The 20,596-nt window shown below is 33.6% G+C and overlaps 1 protein-coding gene and 1 non-coding gene across 5 annotated transcripts in view; both read left to right on the forward strand.

The window, feature by feature from the left end:
- Positions 1 to 20,596, forward strand: part of Rab3gap1 (RAB3 GTPase activating protein catalytic subunit 1) — a 92,741-nt gene that overhangs the window by 15,657 nt on the left and 56,488 nt on the right. For all 4 annotated transcript variants that reach the window (XM_026388337.2, XM_026388352.2, XM_026388355.2 and 1 more), the window contains exons 4-5: positions 6,595 to 6,727; positions 8,799 to 8,877. In XM_026388337.2, coding sequence (XP_026244122.1) covers positions 6,595 to 6,727; positions 8,799 to 8,877 — 212 coding nt within the window. The remainder of the gene's footprint in view (positions 1 to 6,594; positions 6,728 to 8,798; positions 8,878 to 20,596) is intronic.
- Trnav-cac (transfer RNA valine (anticodon CAC)) lies at positions 1,554 to 1,626 on the forward strand. Its single transcript has one exon. It is a non-coding gene; the product is annotated as a tRNA-Val (tRNA).

Raw genomic sequence — 20,596 nt, forward strand, 5'->3', positions numbered from 1 at the left:
TGAGTACTTTATCATCTCAATTCTCAAATGCAATCCTAGGAAGTAGGAAATATTATTATCCCCATTTTATAGATGGAAAATTGAGGCACATAGAGAAAATCAATATGCTCAATATTAATAAGGTAGTAGGTGATAAGAAGTACTCTGAGTGCCAGGTGTGTTGGAGCACTACTGTAATCCCAGTGGTTTGGGAGGTTGAAGCAGGAGGATCAGAAGTTGAAGGCCAACCTCAACAATTCAGGAGGTCCTAAGCAACTTAGCAAGAGCCTGTCTCAAAATGAAAGGAGCTGGGGATGTGGTTAAGTGCCCCTGGGTTCAATCTTGCTGAACCAAAAAATTAAAAAAAGGAAGATGCTCTGTGAACCCAAGAAATCTGCCCTCAGATACAGATTTCCTTTTATAATCACTGGGATACACTATTTTCTCACTGTCTTTTTAATTTCCTCCCCCTGCTTTCATCTTCTTTGCTTTTTCCATTTCTTCTTTCTCCTTCCAGTGTGCTTAGGGGAATTCTAATGCTGTCATCATTTTATAAACCTTCACAGAAGATTTCAGTGATTTTCCGTTGTCTATAGGGTTAAGCCTAAATTGATATTCTAGTCTTCATAGTCAGTTCTCTTTTTTGCTCTTCTGCTCCTTTAAAGGAAGCTTCAGCTAAATAGGCTATTTGTTCCGTAAATTTGGTATCCAGTTTGCTACACCAGCACCCTATCTGCTCTTATTAGTTTTATCATACTTACAGGCAAACTGAAATCTGATTTTCTGTACAAATCTATTCATGACTCATTTGCTCATTTGGCATTTACCCAACCATCTCCTTAAATTCTAATCTATTGATCTCACTGATTATCTTTTTTTTTTTTTTTGGATATAACCCAGGGATGCTTTACCACTGAGCTATATCCCCAGCCCCATTTATTTCTTTTTTTGAGAAAAGATCTTGTTAAGTTTCTTAGGACCGCACGAAGTTTCCGAGGCTGACCTTGAGTCTGGGATTAAAGGTGTGTGACACTGTACCGGGCTTAACTTGTTCTTGTATGAACTATTGAATGTGTAGTATCTAAGTACTATAGAGTAAATATATATGGCTTAACCCCTAGTGAGAAGAACAGGGCCATGGCATTTCAAATTCTAGCTTTACCCCTTTGTGGTGTGGTAATGTTAGGCAAGTTTTTAAATCTCTTAACCTTTTTTTAAAATATATTTTTTAGTTGACAGTGGACCTTTATTTTTTATTTATTTGTATGCGGTGCTGGAATTGAACCCACTGCCTCACACATACTAGCAAGCACCCTACCACTGAGCCACAGTCCCAGCCCTAATCTTTTCTTTTCTATAAAATGGGGTTAATACATTATAGTGTTATAAGGGTTTTTATTTGTGTGTGTGTGTGTGTGTGTGTGTGTGTATGCACACATGTATTATCTGGCTTAGTAGCACTTACTTCATTTCTATCCTCAGAGGCATGGATTTGTGATCTTACTTTTTAAAAATATTTGTAATGACTTCAGGTACATGCAATTGGATTAATTAAAATCCTTGAATACAGGGCTGGGGATATAGCTCAGTTGGTAAAGTGCTTGCCTCACATGCACAAGGCCCTGGGTTCAATCCCCAGTACCACCACCAAAAAAAAAAAAAAAAAGATGTTCAGTTACAAATTTTATGTTTTGAACAACTAATAAAAAAAAAGAAATTGAAAAAAAATCCTTGAATACACATATAAGATATACACACATATAGATGAGGTCATATATACAGATAAGGTCATATGAATGGAATCATACTATATGTGGTCTTTTGTATTTAGTTTTTTTCAAACAACTGTTTTCAAAGTTTGTTCATATTGTAGCATTTATCAATACTTCATTCATATTTGTTGATGAACAATTATTCCATTGTATGGATATAGATAATTTGATTTACCCATTTGTTTATTATAGGAAATTTAGGTTGCTTCTACCTTTTGGTTACTATGAATAATACTATTGTTAACTTTGTGGTAGTTTTTGTGTAGATATATGTTTTCATTTCATTTGAGTGTCTATTAGGAGTAGAATTTCTGGGTCACGTAGTAATTTTAATTTTTTGTGAAACTATTTGGCTTTTCCAAAGTGGTTGCTCTATTTTACATTTCTATCAGAAATATAAGAGTCTGGATCTGTACATTCTCACCAACACTTGTTCTTATCTTCATTATAGCTATCATGGTAGATGTGAAGTGGTATCTCATTTGATTTGCACTTTCCTGATGGCTGGTGATGTTGAACACTTTTTTATGTTCTTATTTCTTATTAATATATCTTCTTTGGAGAAATGTCTACCCAAATCTTTTGCCCATTTTAAATGGTGTTGTCATTTTATTATTCAGTTTTATGAATTCTTTATATATTTTGAATATAAATTCCTTATGAGATATATAATTTGCAATACTTTTCCCCCATTCTCCATGTTATAATATGTATATTCTGAGATGTTCTTTACTTTCTTAATAACATCTATAATTTTAGCTCTTTCATTTATACCTGCAATCCAATTTGAGTTAATTTTTCTGTCTAGTTTCATTTTTTTGCACAGGGATACCCAGTTGTTTCAGATATTCAAGGTATAGGGAATATCTTTTGGATTAGAGCATGTGCTATTTTGAATTGTTAGACTAAGTCATAAATATATGTAATATATTAGAAACATACTGTTTACCTCCTAGCATCTTTGGAACTTACGGGAGTTATTATGAATCCTGAAAAACAAACAGAAAAGGTAATTCCTAAAGTACTTACTAAGTGTGCAGGTACTGTAAGTACTGGGCTACAAAGATGCATAGAACATAGATTTTGCTTTTCAATGTGATTAAAAAGTTGACAAAAAGAATAAGGTGCAGATTTTTGTGATTTGAACAAGATCCTGAGAAACAATCACAAACTGCTTTGATAAAGCAGGAATGAACATTAGATTGAATTTTGAAAAATGAGTAAAAGTATGCTAAAAGAATAAAGTACAGAAGAGCCACAGGTATGAAAGAAAGCATACTGCTGGGGAAATACAAGACTTAAGGCATCATCGTAGCACCGAGTAGATGGAAGATAGCTGTGGGAGATAAAATTGGAAAGGGGGAGACTTTGTAGTTCTACCAGTATGAATACCTGGCTTTCTTGGAGGTACTTCTGATGAAACATTTTGTTTCTTATTACACAAATGTTAATATTACATTTTAAATCCATAAAGTTAAATATTTGTTTTATGCATAATATATATAATGTTTAAATATAGAAATGCACAATTTAGAAATACAAATATGTATGTATGTACTCAAAAACTTTTTTTTTTTCTTGGTACTGAAGATTGCACTCAGGGGCATTCAACTACTGAGGCACACCCTCAAGTCCTTTTTTTGTATTTTATTTAGAGATAGGGTCTTGCTGAGTTTCTTAGGAACTCGCTAAGTTGCTGAGACTGGCTTTGAACTCTCTATCCTCCTACCACAGCCTACCAAGCTGCTGTGATTATAGGTGTGCACCATTGCACCTGGCAACTCAAAAAATTTTACTGATAGAATACATGATTAAAAAACCTGAGAGGCCCTTATTGTAGGTTACACAAAACCATTGAGGTATTTTTTCCCGTTTTTTGGGGCACATTATAATTATACATAATAGTGGGATTCATTATTACATATTTGTACATGCACATAATTTAGTAATATAATTTAGTCAGTATCATTCCTCAGTATTTCCCCTTTCCCTCCTCTGCTTTCCCTCCTGGTTCCTTTTCTGGTCTTCCTTCAATTTTCATGAGATTTCCCAACTTTTCTTTTCCTTTTCCCCTCTGTAGCTTCCATATTCAAGAAACAGCATATGACCTTTGATTTTCTGGGTTTAAAGCCATTGAAGTTTTTTTAAGTGGAGGAAGAACAAAATCAGATTTGTATTTTAGGATGTTAACCATATGGAAGAGGATGGAAAGCTGGGAAACTAGTTCAGATATTGTGAACATTTCAACTAAGGCAGTGAGTGATCTTCCATCTTGCTGAGGTCTTGGTCCTGGTTTAGAATGTATCTGAGTTACCTAAAGTTTATTGAGTAGATTGACAGATAATTAAAGGACTGTTGGGGCCAAATTTTGATGGCATTTAATACTGTTGTTCTTTCATAATTGCCATTATCTTCTTTATTTTCTTGTGGAAAAAGTATCTATCTTTCCCTCTTAAATTTTTCTCAGATATTAAAACCTTTTTCCCCCTTTGTTCTTACCTCTTTTTAAAGCACTGTATTACTGATTTTTTGTTGGATTATGATTTATTTACACACAGTTAACTATACAGAACTCTGGTATATAGTTTGTTCTGACAAAAGTATATACCATCCAAATCAAAATATTCCAGAAAGATTCCTTTTTTTTCTCCAGTCTGAGGTTTCTATAGTTTAGATTTCTTTCACTGTATAGTAATTTTGCCTTTTGCGTTTTGTATATACTTTGTGTTGTTACATATATCAGTTCTTTTTATTTTATGAGTATACTTTAAAATATTTACCCTTTCTCCTGTTGATATTTAAATTATGTCCATTTTGGACTATTATAAAGCTTTTGTGAATGATTTTGTGAGCTAATGCTTTGATAATTTTTTGATGTATTCTTAGGAGTAGAATTGCTAATTTTGGGGGTATTTACATGTTCAGTTTTATTAGAAACTGCCAAACTGTTTTCTAACATGATTTTATCATTTTATGATCCTAGCAATGTGAGATTTTAAGTTGCTCCACATTCTTTCTGACACTTGACATTGTCAGATTTTTATTTTGGTAATTCTTTTAGGTCTGAAATGCTGTCTCATTGTGGTTTAATTAGCATTTTACTGATGACTACTGATATTGAATAATCATTTAGTAATTCATCATAGTTACTGTTTATGAGTCATTCATAGTTTCTTTTGCCAAGTGTCCCAAGTCTTTTGCTCATTTACAAAATCGAATTAGTTAATTTTTAGAATTATCCTCATATATCCTGCATGTGAATCCCTTTTCAGATGTATGTATTTTGAGTTTTTTCTTCAGTCCATGGATTCTCCAATTTTAAGTGTCTTTTGATAAGCACAAGTTTTATTTTGATGAAATTCATTTTCTCAATTTTAAATTTCATTGTTGGTGCTTTTATTATACTATTAAAGGAATCTTTGTCTATCCAGAGATTCCCAGGATCCCAAGATATTCTGTGTTTTCTTTCCTGTGAATATCTAGTTACTCAAGAACCATTTGTTGAAAAGACCATCTTTCCCCTACTGAATTCCATGACACCTCTGTTGTAAAATCAAGTATAAGTATGGATGTATTTCTGGAATTGTTTTATTGATCCATTAGTCTGTACTTATTCCAGGAATGTACTGTCTTAATTACTGTAGCCAAATAAGTCTTAAAATTAGGTGGTATACTTATTTATCAAAATTTGCTCTTCTAGGTCCTTTGGATTTTCATATTGAAGAATCATTTTGTCAATTTCCACAAAATGTCTTCTGGAAATTTTAATTAGTATTATGTTGAATTTACAGATAAACTTCAGAAGTTGATCAGATAATTGATCATATAAACTATAATGCTGTGGCTGGGGTTGTGGCTCAGCAGTGGAGCACTTGGCTTGCATGTGTGAGGCACTGGGTTCTATCCTTAGCACCACATAAATAAATAAATAGATAGATAGATAGATAAATAAAGTAAAGGTATTGTGTTATGTACAACTAAAAATAATTTTAAAAAACTATAATAGTATAATAAACAAATGCTATCAGGTATAAGATTTTTATTAAAATGTGTTTTAATAATATGTAATTTTTCCTGATTTTTAAAATTTAATCATTTTCAGTTAAAAGTAACCAGTAGAAATTCTGCTGTTGGTAAAGAGATTCTTATTTGCATGTGAAGAGGCATGGAATTTACTGTGTGTTCATGATTTTTATATAGGGGATCACAAGAAAATTATTTGAGAGTTATAGTTTTTATATGTCACTTGATAGTTAATATCCAAGGAGACTTCTTTCTGTAGTTGATTTTTAAAATTAATTTCTTATGGTTGTACATGATGGTGAGATTCACTGTGGCATATTCATATAGGTATATAGGAAAGTTATGTCAGATTTATTTCATCGTTTTTCCTTTTCCTGTCCCTTCTTCCTTCCCTTCCTTTCCCTTGTCTACTCCACTAAATTTCTATCCACCTGCCATTGGTTAGCTTCCACATATTAGCGAAAACATTCAATCTTTGGTTTTTGGGGGGGATTGACTTTATTTTCCTTAGCATGACAGTTTCCAGACCTATCCATTTACTGGCAAAAATCTTACGACTTATTAATATTCCATTTTGTGTATATACCACATTTTCTTTATCCATTAAGCCGTTGAAGGGCACCTAGGTTGGCCGTAGGAGACTTTTAAAGAGCCATTGTAGTAAATCATGTTTTTTTTCATTACGTGGAGGATAGTCATATGATGGAACTTTTAGATTAATAGATGGGAAAAGGAAAATCACTGTGGTGATTCAATAAATATAATAGAAACTATTGAATACTTTAAGGTGAATGTTTTCCTATTTTATTATTAAATACAGGGTATATTTACTTCTGGCACATGGGAAGAAAAATCAGATGAAATTTCCTTTGCTGACTTCAAGTTCTCAGTCACTCACCATTATCTTGTACAAGAATCCGTTGATAAAGAAGGAAGGGATGAAATATTAGAAGGTAAGTTTTTACAACATATTTTTAAAATCTTGACTTTTAAGACTGGTCATAATTTTGAATTATGAATTTAGTTCTCATAATTCAGCAATCTCCTTTCAAACAATTTACAAAATGCGAAGTCATTTCACATTTGAATTGAGTATGAGGTACTGTATCTGAAGTAGAGAAAGAATTACAGTGCCATTCATCCTAAAATTAACTGAATCGGCACATATTTATTGAGTACCTAATATATGCTACCTTGTTGAACCCAAACTTAAATGAAATGTACATCCCAGAAGGGGAAATAAGATATTTAATTAATAGTAATACGAGGTAGAAAGTGATAAATAACATCCCAGGGACAGAAAAAGGTCTGCTGAAGTTCAGAGAAGAAATGGTCATTTAATCAGGAGAGATCAGAGATAGGCAAGTAAGATGGGCTTTGAAAGATTACAAGAGGAATTTGTCTATTAGATAGTATTGTGTTTTGATTATATTCTGTATTTTAGAGTCAGACTGAGTGGATTAAAAGTCTTATTTTCGTAATTGCTAGTTCTTTGACCTTTCTAAACTTTGGTTACCTCATTTTTTTTTCAATGAAGAAATACTATTAGAGGGTTAATGTGAAGATTTAATTTAATTTGAATCAGTGTTTCTGAGATGAACAGTTGAATGGTATTATGGTATAAAAGAAGACGAATGAATTTGAATAGTTAAGACATTGTTGATTGTGTATGTACTATACAGTATTTTTATTTGGTTGTGATTGAAACTAGTACTAGTTACATATCTGTGCCTTTTCTTGTGTAGGAATAACATTATATTACCTTTTCTATTTTATTCTTAGAAATAGAACAATTAGATAGGGTCTGCATTTAGATTCAAAGAACATTGACAAAGAACATTGACCATATCACATATGTGTAAGATAATTCCACAGCAAAATAAAATAATTAAACCAGAATATAAATATGAATGCTGTAGGAGTAAGGGAAGAGAAAAATGTTTGCAATTGGCAGGAGATCTGATAATAGCCATGAGATTTTTGGGTCTAGCATTCCATAGATTAATGAAAGAAACTATTCAAGACAGAGAAATTTTAAGTGCTGTCAATTTGAGAAAAGATTATGTATTAAAGGAGAAACTGTTAGAGTAAGAAGGCTTAGAATCAGTGTTTCTAGAACACCAAACAGATGAAGGGTACCATGATATAAGAGATGAATGAATTACAGTTAATATTCAAATAGATGGTTAAGGCATTATTGTTTGTGTGTTTTATACAGTTTTCTTTTTATTTGTGGTTGAAACTATAATAATGGTGGAAGTTACAAGCAAATCATCAGCTCTGTTAATTTAGAGATACATAGTTTAAAACTATGTTATCAGAGGTCGGAAGTTTTGAACACTTTTTTTTTAATTTTGTTTTTGTTTTGGAATTGCTTATTATTTTTGGTTAGGTATAATGTCAAGTCATTAATGCTATCCCATTCTTTTAGCAGTTAGCAACATATAAATTAGCTAAATAATGATACATAGCTATCCAACAAAAGGAAATATTTGTATGAACATAGGTATTTTTTGTTTTAAATTTATTCTATGAGTATAAATAATGATAATTGATGTATCTTATTATGAATTACAATTAAGCTGCTGGAAGATGAATATGTTAGGAGTGAGACACTGAGTAGAGGTTTTACAAAAGTATTAAGAGATCAGGGTGATAGAAAAGGCTGCCTGTAAGAGGTGATGTAGAGTTGACAGGTCTCTAAGTAGAATTTTGAAGAAAAGAGAGAGAAGGGCACATCAGGAAGAACTACTAAAATAAGATTTTCTGGAATGGGTGAGGATTTAGAAGCAAAAATGAACAAACATAGGAATGATATATCTTTTTCTATGGGCTGGCTTTGTTTGATGGGGAGAGACAGATGGACAGACAGATTTTCCTCCCCTTAAATCTTAGAGCTAGCCTAGATATAAATCTTTGAGCCATTACAAAACTACACAGGCGAATAAGACATAGTTCCTCAAAAAAAATTATAAAATCTGCCTTAACATGAACATCCTTTTTCATTATCAAATATTTTTATAGATGCTATTCCACAGTCTATGCAAGATTTGCTATGTATGAATAATGACTTTCCTCCAAGAGCACATTGCCTGGTAAGATGGTATGTATACATTTTATTCAGATGACTTTTAGTTTGTGTCAGGGAGACAATCAAGAATGTTCTCAGGTTCAGTGATTTGTTAAAGGTACTCACATGACTCAGCATCTAGTTGTACTTACAGCTGATTTATTACAGCAACAGGGTGCAGAGCAGAATCAGGAAGGGAAAAGACATGAGGCCAAGTCTAGTGGGAAGCTTTTAAGAGTCTTTTACTAATGGAGTCATACCGGTTATGCTCAATTCCTCAGCAACAAGCCATGATGACTTGTGATAAACATCTATCAGGCAAGCTTGTTAGAGGCTTAGCTTTCAAGATTTTAAATCAGAGACTGATCAGATATGTACTCTATGGCTGGTATATATCAAAATTCTAGATTTCCTGAAGGAAAGCAGGTGTTGAGTATAAACCACATTGTTTGCATAAACAGGTCAAGCACAGTGAATGGTGAGAATCCTTCCCAAATCCAGATTCCTGGATTCTAGCCAAGAGCCAACCTTGGAAACAGGCTTGTCTAAGAATAACAGTCATAGGCCTCCTGATAACTTTTCCCACACAATGTTTCAAAATCTAAGGTTGTTCCAGACTATACTTCTAATGACTAACATAGAACCCCTAAATATTATAGAAAATTTAATGTGTATTGTTGGAAGTAAAATGTTGATTTCAAACAGTTATGTGATAAAATCAACATGTCTATAAACTATAAACGTGATACATTAAGAGGCACATAATGTTTACAAGGTCTCATCTTTTTTATTAGTGAGTCTCTGAACTTTAATATGTTAGTGTTAAAATATATCACAAACCATCCTGAGTATGAATGTACGGTCAAGAAAGGAAATATCTAGTTGAAGAAAGTTTATATACTCACTTAAAAATTTTTTTGTTTGGTGTGAATCGATCTTTGGACTGTATGGATTGTTTTTTCTTTTAACTAAAGAGTAATTTCTAAGGGAAGGGAAAATTGTGTTTCTTTTTTTCTTTTCATTGTAATTATAGTAGGGAATATACTTTGTAACACATAAAAAAAAGAAGAAAAAAGAAAACTATTTGTAAATGCATATAAACTGGATAATATTTCTGTTTTGGTACAGTCTTTTATAATTATGACTTTAAACAACTAAAAGAAGGAAATTAATAAATACAATTAATTATCCATTTAATTTAATCCTTCTAGATTCTTTTCTGATATTCTAAAATGTGAGTATGTGCGTTTAACATGACTAAATATATCAGAAGACAGCAGGGGCATATATGCACACATGCCTTTGTTCACCATTAATTGATCACTTACTGTTGGGCAGGTCTGAATTAGACAAACAAGTTTGATTTCTAGCTAAGATACTTACTGTCTTTGAGACTTTAGGACATTACTTAATTTCTCTTGACTTTGTTTCCACATTGTTAAAATCAGAATAATAAATAACATAGACCCTTTTGGGTAATTGTAAGCATTAAGATATAATTTCTGTTCAACATTTTTTTTTTTTCTATTTTGGTACCAGGGATTGAACTCAGGGGCACTCAACCACTGAGTCACATCCCCAGCCCTATTTTGTACTTTATTTAGAGATAGGGTCTCACTGAGTTGTTTAGCGCCTTGGTTTTGTTGAGACTGACTTTGAACTCATGATCCTCCTTGCTTCAGCCTCCCAAGCTGCTGGGATTATAGGGTGCACCACCATGCCTGGCTCTGTTCAACTTTTTATTAGATATTTCCCAAAACTGTTTTTTGACTCATTGTCCATGGTGAATGAATAAATGAAATCTTTCTGTGTATTAATGAAAACCACTTATTTGGTTCTTTAAAAAGAACTTTATAATTTTATTTTTTGATTAAATTTTGTTTTTTAAATTACAGAGAAACTGACCAGTGAATATTTCTCTGAATTTTAACATATATAGATTTTTTTTGGGGGGGAGAGGGGAGATACTGGATTGAACCTAGGGGCACTTAACCACTGAGCCATATCCCCAGCCCTTTTTATTTATTATTTTGAGATGGAGTCTCGTTAAGTTGTCGAGGCTGGCTTTGAACGTGTGATCCTCCTGCCTTGGCCTCCCCGAGTAGCTGGGATTACAGGTGTGTGCCATCACACTGGTTAGATTTTTTTTTTAAGCACTACCACAACTAGAATCTAGAGCAGTTCTATAACCCTCTAAGAAACACCTCTTACCTCTTAATATTCACACCTTCCACACATTCTTGTGATTCTTGGAATCACAGATCTGTTCTCAGTCACTGGACTTAAGTTTTTTCAAGAATGTCATATAAATGGAATATAAACTTTGTAGTGTACAAGCATTTGAGATTGACTTTTTTGACTTAACATGGTACCTCTGAGAGTCTTTTTGAAATTATTCTGTGTATCAGTAGTTTATTCCTTTTTATTGTTGAGTAGTATTTTATTGTAAGCATGTACAACAATTTGTTTACTTATTCATTGGAAGATATTAGGATTGTTTGTAGAAGTTACAAGTATGAATAGAGCTGCTATAAACATTTGCATATAAGTTTTTGTGTATACAGATAAACATTTCACTTGAGTAAACATCTAGAGTAGAATTGCTAAGTCATATACTAAGTGTATGCTTAACTTTATAAGAAAATGCCAAACCAATTTCCAGACTACCTGTACCACTTTGCATTCCCATTAATGTATGAGAGTTACAATTGCTGTACATTAAGCGATGTTTAATATTGTCAGTGTTTTTATTTTAGCCAGTCTAATAGGTATGTAGTAGTTTCTCATTCTAATTTTAATTTTGAACATCATTCATATGTTTATTTTCCATCATATGTATTCTGTATGATGAAGTGTCCAAGTCTTTTGCACGCTTTTTAATTGAATTATTTGTTTTCTTCCATACTTTTTCATTGGAATATTTGTTTTTTAATTGTGGAGTTTAGAAAGCTCTTTATATATTCTGGATATAAATCCTTTTTAAGAATGTGTGATTTGCAGGTATTCTGTCTGAGACCAAAGCTTATCTTTTCTATTTCTCTCTTCTCTCTTTCTTGGGGGGCAGGGAAGATCTGGGATTAAACCTAGGGATGTTTACTGCTGAGCTATATCCCCTGTCTTTTTTCTTTTTTCTTTTGGGACAGGAAATGAATTGCTGAGACAGGATCTCATGAAGTTGCCCAGGCTAGCCCAAACTTGTGATTCTTCCACCTCAGCTTACTGAGTATCTGGGATTATATATTTAAATCACTGGACCTAGCTGTTCCTTAGATTTCTTAAATATAGTAATTAAAAATTATTTTTGTATATAACGAGCTTTGCATTCTAAAGATAACTATTCATTGTATTTGTGCATATATATATGTATATGCATACACATATACACATACATAGCTGGATTAGATATGCTTGTATTTTTGAGAATTTTGTGTCTGTGTTCATTAGGAATATTGATCTATTATATTCTTTTCTCATACTTTGCTTTTGTTATCAGAATATGCTGGCCTTATAATGTGAGTTGGAAAGTGTTCTGTTTTCTGAAAGAGATTGTATAAAATTGATTACACAAATTGTTTGTTAGGATTTGCCACTGAAAATAACTGATCCTGGAGTTCTCTCTTTTTTTAGTTGTTGATGGACATTTATTTATTTATTTTTTTATTTATATGTGGTGCTGAGAAATGAACCCAGTGCCTCACACATACCAGGCAAGTGCACTACCACTGAGCATCACCCCAGCCCCGAGTTCTCTTTTTATTGAGGCTTGAAGTAGAAATCTTACTTCCAATGTTTCAAATACACCAATCTATCTGAGGGACTATTCAAAACATTACAACATTTATACTGATTTGAATTGGTGAGAAGTCTTGAATACATTGAAAAGATTCAGAAGGAAGTCAAGTGTGTTTAGGTCATAGTGGAGGGATTGTTGACTTATCTAAAAGATAGGCCTAACATCATTGCCACATAAGAGATTGTAGTCCTAGATGACAATATCTGACTGATATTATGCTTCTGGAAACATAGTTTTTATATTTATTATTAGGCTGGGGCATTCTTGGACATGGCCTAGCCTGGATATGTGTTAGAGATCACTTTCTCTGGGATGGGTACACCTTACCAATTTCAGAGTTACAGATTCTCATTATGACTGCTGGGCTAAAAACATGGTATTCCCAGAAATAAGCAGACCTTTCTTCTATCATTCTCAGTCCTCCTGTTCATCACATAACATAATCAGTTTTTTTTTTTTTAAGACATTTTTTTTTTAAAGAGAGAGTGAGAGAGGAGAGAGAGAGAGAGAGAGAGAGAGAGAGAGAGAGAGAGAGAATTTTTAATATTTATTTCTTAGTTCTCGGCAGACACAACATCTTTGTTGGTATGTGGTGCTGAGGATCGAACCCGGGCCGCACGCATGCCAGGCGAGCGCGCTACCGCTGAGCCACATCCCCAGCCCCATAATCAGTTTTGTAGACACCTCTGTGAATCACAGAAACATTCAGCAGCTAAAAAGCTTATCTTATAAAAAATCCCAGTTCCCAGTCCCACTCCTTAGCTGTCATGCCCTATTTCCAGAGCTGATAATCCTGAGATTCTTCAGAGTCACCTTGTATGCTTTCTTCTGCCATTTATTTCCTTCTTTGTTTCTGTCACCCAACAATCTTCTTTTTATCCTTTGAAGTTCAGCTGTGTGTTTTAAAAATATCATTATAGGTGATCAAGTATTTTTTGTGTGTTTTTTCAGGAAGAGTCATGTCAGTCTGCTATATTGCTGGAAGTTACTTCTAGATTTTTCTCATTTGATCTTTCATAAAGGTTAGAAAGCCAACAAGCAAGCATTTGAGCATAATTTGAAAATTAAGTGTATTAAAATTATATGTATTTCCTTTTTTTTTTCACCCCCAGAGCTGGGGATTGAACTCAGGGCCTTGTGCAAGCAAGGCAAGCACTCTACCAACTGAGCTATATCCCCAGCCCATTTATTTCCTTTTATTATTTAATAAGCATTAAATAATAGAACATTAGTAGAGGTGATGATGCCTAAGTGAACTTAAAAACTTGCAAGTAGTTAGTAAGCCTGTGTACAGTAGTAAAGGGTTGAGAATAGCAAAAAATGAGAAGGACTTCACTGTACTTGAGTATTTTAGCCTCAATGTGAACTGACATGTTAAGAAGGTTTCATAATCTTCTCTTCTGTTTTATATATATATATACATACACACACACACGTAGTTTTTTTATTGTACTTGTTAAAAATTCAGTTTTTAACATTTTCAAGGAAACAAATTGTATCATACTTCTTAACAACAGAAGTTTTCACCTATAAACATTTTCTTTTAAAATTAATGTTAGTACTATAGTAACAACAGTAAAAATTTGAAAACTGTTATGGAATAGTTTTTATTTAAAAATACTAATTTATACCATGCATCTGTAGTTAGTATAGGTTGACTTTGTCAAAATGAGACAAAACTAATATTTAATGTATTTACATTTTTCAAATTATCTTTTTTTTTTCCCCTCACCAGTACAGGGGATTGAACATAGGTGGCACACATGCTAACCCAGTGTTCTTCCACTGAGGTACACCCCTGTCTCAAATAAAGCTTAAAATAGAATTTTGACATTTATTTCAAATGCTCAGTTTTGGTAATTGAAATTTATGTATTGACCTGTACCTATTTTGATATCTTCTAGTTTCAGTTTTTATATCCAGGATCTCCCATATTAGCTTTAAGTTCATTTAACTTTTTTAAAAAATATTTTCAGTTGTATGGACGCAATATCTTTAAATTTATTTATTTTTATGTGGTGCTGAGGATTGAACCCCGTTCCTCACATGTGCCAGGCAAGTGCTCTACCACTGAGCCACAGCCTAACCCAGTTTATTTTAACTTTGTTTTTTTTTTTTTTTTTTTTTGGTTGATGGACCTTTATTTTATTTGTATATGGTACTTAAAAATCAAACCCAGTGCCCCATGCATGCTAGGCAAGCATGTCACCATTGAGCCACAACCCCAGCCCAGTTTGTTTAATTTTTTAAAGGACATTTGTTTAATGGGTGTTTAAAAGATATGTGGGCATCATCAGTTAAGGAAATTGATCTTAATGATGTAATTTGTTGGATACTTCTCTCCATCTCTCTTTCAATACCTTTTAAAGGTTTGTTTCCTAAAGCTATCATGAGATTCATTTTCTTGATTGGTATTCCTAATGCTAAGTAAGTAGCCTTGGAAATAACACAGACTTTAGCTGTAGCAGAAATTACTTATAAATGTAAATTTATAAGATTTCTTCTAAGGGAATATTTTAACAGGAAGTTGTGGTAGAACAATGAATTCTCCCTTCCCCACTACCAGACATGTCTGTACCCTAATGTAGGTTAAGTGGCATGAATATAGGTAAAGTGGCATGGATATAGGTTAAGTGGCAAGAAGGAATCAAGGGAGCAAAGTCAGCTAACAGCTGACTTTGAGATAGGAAGATTTATCATGGTTTATGAGAAGACCCAGTGTAGTCACAGAATTCTTAAAAATGGGAAAGGGGGCCACAGAATAGAGTCAGTATCAGAGTGATATGAGCACTCAGCCTGGTGTTGCTGGCTTTAGATAAAAGAAGAGTCAGTAGCCCAGAAATGAGGGTAATCTTTAAACCTGGGAAAGGTCAGAAAATCTATCCAGGTATCAGATATAACAGAGGTGGTATATTTGAAAGATTAACAGAAATTGTCCAGTCCAAAGAAAAAAGAGAAAAAAAATATTAAGAGAAATGAATAGCATTTCAGTGATCTGTGGAGTCAGTGCGAAGTGTCCCAAAGCATACATGTAATAGGACCCCCAGGTAAAGAGAAAGAAAAGGAGAGATAAAGGAATGGATTCTTTTTTATTGCCTTCAGAAAGAATAGTCTTTCCAACACTTTGATTTTAGCCTGGTATATCCATGTCAGATTTCTTACCTGTACAACTGTAAGATAATAAATCTGTTTTAAGCTACCAAGGTTATGCCAATTTGTTATAGTAGCAATACAAACTAATACAGAAAGTAGAAGCATGAAAGCTGTAGATGTCTGGGGAGACTCTAATTAGAGTAGAAAACTACATTGAAGGATGGCTGGATTTAACAAGAGTACAGATTTTATCTTCATTGCTTTGCCTTTTCAGCCTTGTCTTTGGACCTTCAGCTTCAGTCACACAAAGAAATAACAGCAACAACTAAAGAACAATCCACAATCTTGCAAACTGTATAGCTGAATACTTATAACTTTAAAAAAGAATCATGTTTAGAGTTACCATTCTGAGGACTTCTAGTAATGGTGTCATGAAGTGGTTGGTTATTCTTTGCAAAAAAAAAAAAAAAGTGTAAAACTGGACAAAATTGTCCACCCCCTCCCCCCAAAACAAAAAAACCTCAACCATTACTGATCCCTTTTCCTGGGGCTGTTTCTGTCACTGTCTCCTCCTCTTTGTTATCCATATTAGTGAACTGCAGCTTTTTAGTGTGTGCTGTCCTTGAAAACCACTGGCATTGTTGCAAGGTGGGCAGACTTGATTCTAACTGGGGAGCAAGAAACTTGTGACTTTGCCAACTAAAAATGGCCAACAGGGTTAGAACAAATGGAGAAGAGCTATACCTTTGCTAGGCAAAGTTTACAGTCGCAATTCAAGTAAAGTGGTGGATTAGTGACAAATTTAATGGGGAGATCCTATGTGAGAGCTGTAGAAGGGCTTAGATATACTTCTTCACATCTCTGAATGTCAGGGAAACTACACGTGTGCATCGAGCCCCAAGAAGACCGAGCATCAAAACTGATTGTGACTTTGAATGCATTCCTTAACCCACACTAGCAAAAAGTGAAAGCATAATGAGCTCAGGTGTTGTCCCAATTATTGGCTTACCACTAAGCTAGAAAAACAAGGGATAGTTCCCATGTAAGCACATAAAAATAAGAATAAAACAACTGAATAGAGAACTCGGAGGCTGTATCCTGTTGGGGAAGCAGTTTCTGCATTCAGGTCCAGACAGGTTACTAAATACAAAGAAATTAAAAAAAAACAAACAACCTAACAACTTAAGAAATGTTAAATAGAACCTTATTTTGCGACAAAATGTTATCTCAGTGTATAGTTTTCAACTACAAATTACTAAATATACAGTTAAACTGGAAAGAGTGACCCACAGTGGAAAAAGCAGTCAATAGAAACTGACTTTGGTGGGTTTTGGGAAACTCCCTGCCAGGAACTGCAAACCATCCTCCATAAGCAGAGAGAGAGCACAGACCGAAGAAAGAAGCAGACCAGTCTTATTCAAGGAAAAATTAATGAAGCAGACTTGGGTGGCAGCAAGAACAGGTACATCTCCCCACTTACAGTGCCCACCTGTCCAGTCTTCTATCCTGTGGGGGCAAAATAAGGGAAAGGAAAAAATCACTGATGGTGTGTTAAACCATTTGGTTGCTGACTTGGTCTACTTATTCTCTGCATAAAGAAAGAGATTGTGCTCCCTATAGTCTAATCAACATTCCTTAGGGGAAGGAGGGGTAATCTGGATAGCAGAAGTTATCTTGGTCCTTCCTTTGCTGCAGTCTTGCTGACAATTGATTTTAGCCTTGTAAGATCACTTTATGGTAACATACCTAGGATACATTTTCACAATAGTGGGCCAGTATACTAGATTTAGCAATAATTTTAAAGCATTTATGATAAGTAGGTTCAAAATATTAAAGAAAAAATACTCAAATAATTGAAAATGTACTAATAATGAGTCAAATAGGAATCCTTATTAAGTAGAAACTATAATAAAGAACCAAATGGAAGTTCTAGAGTTGAAAAGTGTAAGTCCCTTAACATGTTTCAAACTTTGACCTTATTATTGTCTTTCTTTATTAGTATTATTATTTTATTATTGCTACTTATTATGTACATATTTGTGTGCATACATATATGCATGGATACACAATATATTTTTAAGCTTATTTGGTTTTGAATTCTATATGAAGGGCAAAGGGTCATTACCATAAACATTTTCTGAGTAAAAAAATATTTTAAAAAAGTATAACTGAAATAAACTTTGATCAGTTGAGCTGAAAAACAAATGAGATGGTAGGAGTGAGAAAAAGTTGGTAGACTTGAAAGATGAACAGAAATTATTCAATCCAAAAAGAAAGAAAAAAGAAAGTGTAGAGAAAAATGAACAGAACTTCAAAGATCTGTGGGTCAGTGTTAAGTGTCCCAAAGCATGCAAGTAATGAGAGTTCCAGAAGAAAAAGCAAATTAGAAGACATAATGGCTTCCCAGATTTGATAGAAAACATTCCTTGAGAAATCCAGAAATCTCAGTGAATCCTAAGTAGGATAACATGAAGAAAACCACACATAGGCACAGTATAGGCCCTGCTGAATCCCTAAGACAAAATTTTAAGCAGCAAGGGAAAAATTGTTACATCCAAAAGATAATACTACTGAGTTTCCATCAGAAACAATAGAAGCTAGAGGGTGTTGCAATATTCTGAGTGTTGAAAGAAAAAATTGTCAACCAAGAATTCAACATACAGCAAAACACTTTTTCAAAAATAAAGATCCAATATTGATGTCATGTAAACACTGCAAGAATTTATTCCAGATAGACCTGCCTATAGGTAGTACTAACGGGAAAAAGATGGTAACTTGAATCCACAGGAAGGAAAAGCATTGGAAATATGTACATTCAAAAGAGATATTCTCTTAATTAAAAAAATAAGATTCCTTAAGCAATAATTATGGCACTGTATTTTTGGGTTTCTTTCATATATATAACATGTAATGCATATGACAATATTAATATTACATGAGGAAAAAGGAGAGGAAATGTAGCTGTATTTTGTAAAATTATTGATTTTACCAGAATTAACCTGAACAGATTATGTTAAAGATGCATTTTGCAATATTTAAAGAACACTCAAGATGCAATTAAAAACAGGAATTGTTTACTGAATAACTCCAACTTCCCAGGAATTTTGTAAGCTCTAGGTATTTGTGTCTAAGAGACAGGTTTTTTTAAAAAATTGTTTTTCACCACCATTTTTGTTGATACTAGTATTTATGCATATATTCTTTGTACTATTTGAAGAGACTTTGAATATATATCTAAAGTTGAAGGTTGTAAAATGGTAGCATTCAAAGTAGGTAGTATGGTGCTACGATTTGCCTGTGTGAGATTAACAACACACATGTCAATATTGGTTAATCTTTAGTTGTTGCTTTGGGTCTTTAGTGGAGCAGGAAAAATGCATTTTCAAACAACACCAAAAATGAATGGTTATTATCTTATCTTTCTTTGTTGAAGGATGGTATACTAAGGAATGTTTATACTTAAATTTAGTATACATGTATAATATATTATATAAAACAGTTCATTTAAAAGTATTATAGTGAGATTTTTACTTGTGGGGATACATCTGAGCTCCTAATAAATTTGAATTACTGGGCTAGTGCTATGGTTCAACTGTGTCCCCCAAAATTCATTTGTTGGAAACAATCCCCAAATTAATACATTGATCATTATTTGGAGCTAGGGTCTTTGGGAAGTAATTAAGGTCAGATGAGATCATGAAAGTAGGGCTCCTATGGTGGCGTTAGTGGATTTATTAAAAGGAGAGACCTGGACTTATATGCTCCCTCATTCTCATCATAGGTGATACTCTCTTCCTGTTGTGACACAGTGGTATACCTTTGCCAGATGCTGGCACCTTGATCTTGGAATTTACAGTATCCAGAATTGTGAGAAATAAATCTCTGTTCTTTATAAAGTATCAGTCTCAAGTATTCTATTGGACTTGGACAGAAAACTGGTTCTGGCGAAGTGGAACATTACTATAAAATATATCTGAAAATGTGGAAGTAATTTTGGAATTACATAATGGGTAGAAACTATAAGAATTTGGAGAAACAAGCTATAAATCTTCTATTGTGGTGAACAGAATGTTAATGAAGGTTCTGATGAGGACTCCAGAAAAGACTAGAGAAAAGCCTGGAATTTCTTAGAGATTACTTATGTGGTCATGAACAGTGTTGATAAAAATAAGAACACAAAGGCCATCATGATGAGGCCTCATGGAAATTATGAAGAAGGTATTAGAAACTGGAATAAAAACCATCCTTGTTATATAGTTGCAAATAAGTTTGCAGAATTATTTCTGTGCCCTAGTACATTATGGAAGGCATAATTTGTGACAAAGTAGTATATCTTGTAAAAGAAATTTCTAAGCAAAGCCAAGCTGCTGCCCAGCCTCTTTTAACTGCATAGAGTAAGATGCAGGGTGTGTGTGTGTGTGTGTGTGTGTGTGTGTGTGTGTGTGTGTGTATTTTAGTTTTCAGCTCCTTTGGATAGATACCAAAGAACATGATCATTTGGTAAGAATGTGTAGTTTTGTAAGAAACTGCCAAATTGTCTTCCAAAGTGGCTGTACCATTTCCACCAGCAGTGAGTGAGTTCCTTTTGCTCTACATGCTTACCAACATTTTGGTGGAATTGGGGAGTTCTGGATTCTGACCATTCTGATAGGTGTGTAATTGTTTCTCTAATTGCATTTTCCTCGTAGCATATGATGTAGAGCATCCTTTTATGTGCTTATTTGCTATCTATATATCTTCTTTGGGAGCTGCCTGTTTAAAGTCTATGATCTATTTTTTGGGGAGGATACTAGGGATTTAACTGAGGGGTACTCGAACACTGAGCCACATCCCCAGCCCTATTTTGTATTTTATTTAGAGACAAGG

Source organism: Urocitellus parryii, chromosome 1 (assembly GCF_045843805.1).
Source record: "Urocitellus parryii isolate mUroPar1 chromosome 1, mUroPar1.hap1, whole genome shotgun sequence".
Classification (NCBI taxonomy): domain Eukaryota; kingdom Metazoa; phylum Chordata; class Mammalia; order Rodentia; family Sciuridae; genus Urocitellus; species Urocitellus parryii.